The sequence below is a fragment of the Montipora capricornis genome, chromosome 10 (genome assembly GCF_036669925.1).
Source record: "Montipora capricornis isolate CH-2021 chromosome 10, ASM3666992v2, whole genome shotgun sequence".
Classification (NCBI taxonomy): Eukaryota; Metazoa; Cnidaria; class Anthozoa; order Scleractinia; family Acroporidae; genus Montipora; species Montipora capricornis.
The window spans coordinates 65,538,647-65,541,146 of record NC_090892.1 but is presented as its reverse complement, the minus strand read 5'-3'; the positions used below and the strand labels follow the sequence as shown (position 1 = coordinate 65,541,146).

Below are 2,500 nucleotides of genomic sequence, written 5' to 3'. Positions count from 1 at the left end.
TGTCGAGACCACAGAGCAGTGGAACACTGAAAGATTCTCGATAAACGCCCTAGCTCACCAGGATTTCTCATAGCTCAATGGTTAGTTATTGTAGCTCATCCGATGGGTGTTACGGGGTCAGGGTTCGATCCCTGCCTGGGACCTCTTCAGTTGTCCATTTTCTCGTTTCCACGCAACTAGTGTATCATTATTTCGCACAAAATGGGCCTCTCGGAAAAAAGAAATAAAGCCTCATAGCCATGCCTGAAAAAGGATATATCGAACTCGTCCTATTGTGACTTTCGTGCGCGTTTTTCTCGGTCAACACTCATGGCCATCCCTCAAACTGACATTTCCCTTTTATTCAACTTACATGGCGTACAATCTACTTAAAGGGCTAGGTCACGCTATTTTAGGTAATTTTGTTTAATTTTGTTAATTATGAGCTCTAAACGTCAAATTGGCAGAGCAAGAGTCTTTCATTTGCAAAATCACGGCCACATAACAACTGAGAATGATTTTCAAGCTTTGTAAATGACATTTTGATATAGACTGATATAAATTTGAAAAAAGGTGGGCCAACGTTTTTCAAATTTACCCAAATTCAATCCATTTCAATCCTCTCCAGTTTTGTCCATCCATGTCCCTTCTTGTCTTCCCTGTGCTTTGTTAGAGTTCTTCTATAGTTTTGAACAGTTATTTTGATATTTTAGTTAATTCTATGACCATTCGATCAGTGCTGAAAATGCCTAAAATAGCGTGACCTAGCCCCTTTAAGACTTCAAATCCACATCAAAGAAACAAACATTTTAAACATGCAGAGAAGATTCAAAATAGGCGAAGCAAAGTGTTGAACCCGGATTGATGGCTTCTCATTGCAGTTTCTGATATCCACAAGACTAACGAGACTACAATGTAGCTCCTGGAAACGCGAATTTTTTAGATAATTGACGTAGTGGTATCTAGCAAAACAATTGAAAGCTAACCGTCTTCAAAGGGGTTTGTAGTCCTAAATACTGTAGATCGGCACGGCTTAGCTTAGAAACGCTATTTCTTCATGAACTAAAGCTCTAATTCTGCATGATTTCATTCTTTTTACAGCGTTAAGCTTGTCATATTAAGATGGGATATTGCATCGTGTAATTGTTACCAAAGGTACCAACGTCATTTTGAGGGATGGCCATGAGTGTGACGGTTTTTCCCGAGCTTAGGGGCGGCTGCATCACTCGGCTTTGCGCTATGATTGGCTGATTTCATTACCTTGGTCTGTCGTGATTGGCGAAAGGAGTTGCTTTGCTTTTAGTTTTACGACATTGAAGAAAAAGCTTCCTCATTAGTTCATTCTTTTCTCTTTCAGGCCTATGAGCTTCTTTTGGACACGCTTTTTGATTCTTCAGGAAAAGTGGCGAAAACATCTGGGGAAATATTTTTACCGTCATTTGCCACTTGGTCCCAGGATCTTGGAAAATTGGAATCTCATCTGTTTCCATCGTTGATATCCAACTTGGAAAATACACTCAAAGTAAGTTGGAACTATCCCGCCAGATGGTGTCCAAAGATCATTGCAGAAATCAAGAGTGAATTAGATTACAGTGTTGTTATGGCATAGGTGGGTTCCCAGCGTAGTCACAAATGAGTCTATTTTTAGAAATCCCGTTCCCGCGAAAATCTGTTGTCATGTCCCTGAAAAAAAACATGGTAGAAGCAGTCACACGTTACATGGCTTCTTCTGATTGGTTAAAATTGGCGGCCCTTTGTTTCGCGCGCAAAATGTATCTAAATATAAATCCATTTGTGACTGTGTTGCTGCAAGACCGCAAAGTGATAGATCAACATTCTTATCTAATTTACTCTTGTAGAAATAGACACGAACTTCGTAATATATTGTTTCTTGGAATTAATTTTGAGTCAGACATAAGAAAGCCAAATGACCTACAGTAGGAGCCCATGAGTAGTTTTCCAGCACCTTTTCGTGGTTAAGAATTCTTCTTCAAAGATAAAAACTATTTCTTTTAGGATATGAAACAGCTTCAGGATCTTTGCAAGGAATCTGAAGATGTTGACAAAATTCAAAAGACAGCCGAAAGTATTGAAAACAGACTTCCACGTTGCATTCAAGTCCTCGCATCACTTATTCCGGCGCTGTTTGTCGAGGTTCTTCGGACAGGTAAGTTGCGTATTCATGTGAGTGATGATAAAACGCACCGTTACTCTTTCGGCTAATTTAGCTGTATTTATTTCTTTTTAGCCCCATTTGCTAAGAAGCTGGAGGATGTTGAACACTATAATGTTCCCCGTAAGTAGAAGAAGAAGGAGTTGGCTTTGGTGAAAGCCAAAGTGAAAGGAACGTTTGCGGAAAGCTTACGTTTCTAGAGACACTTACCTTACAATTTTCGAACCCTTTCGCGAGACGAGTGTCTCGTCACTAGAGACGAGACACTCGTCTTGGAACACTGACTTACAGTCTTTCGAACCGTCTCGTAAGACAAGTTCCTCGTCTCTAGAGACGAGAACGAGACTC

The 2,500-nt window shown here is 40.2% G+C and overlaps 1 protein-coding gene across 1 annotated transcript in view; it reads left to right on the top strand.

Moving 5' to 3' along the window:
* LOC138019476 (RAB11-binding protein RELCH-like) overlaps positions 1–2,500 on the top strand; it is a 24,080-nt gene that overhangs the window by 9,570 nt on the left and 12,010 nt on the right. Inside the window, exons 15-17 of the mRNA XM_068866277.1 lie at positions 1,337–1,501; positions 1,996–2,146; positions 2,228–2,275. Of these exons, the coding sequence (XP_068722378.1) occupies positions 1,337–1,501; positions 1,996–2,146; positions 2,228–2,275 (364 nt within the window). The remainder of the gene's footprint in view (positions 1–1,336; positions 1,502–1,995; positions 2,147–2,227; positions 2,276–2,500) is intronic.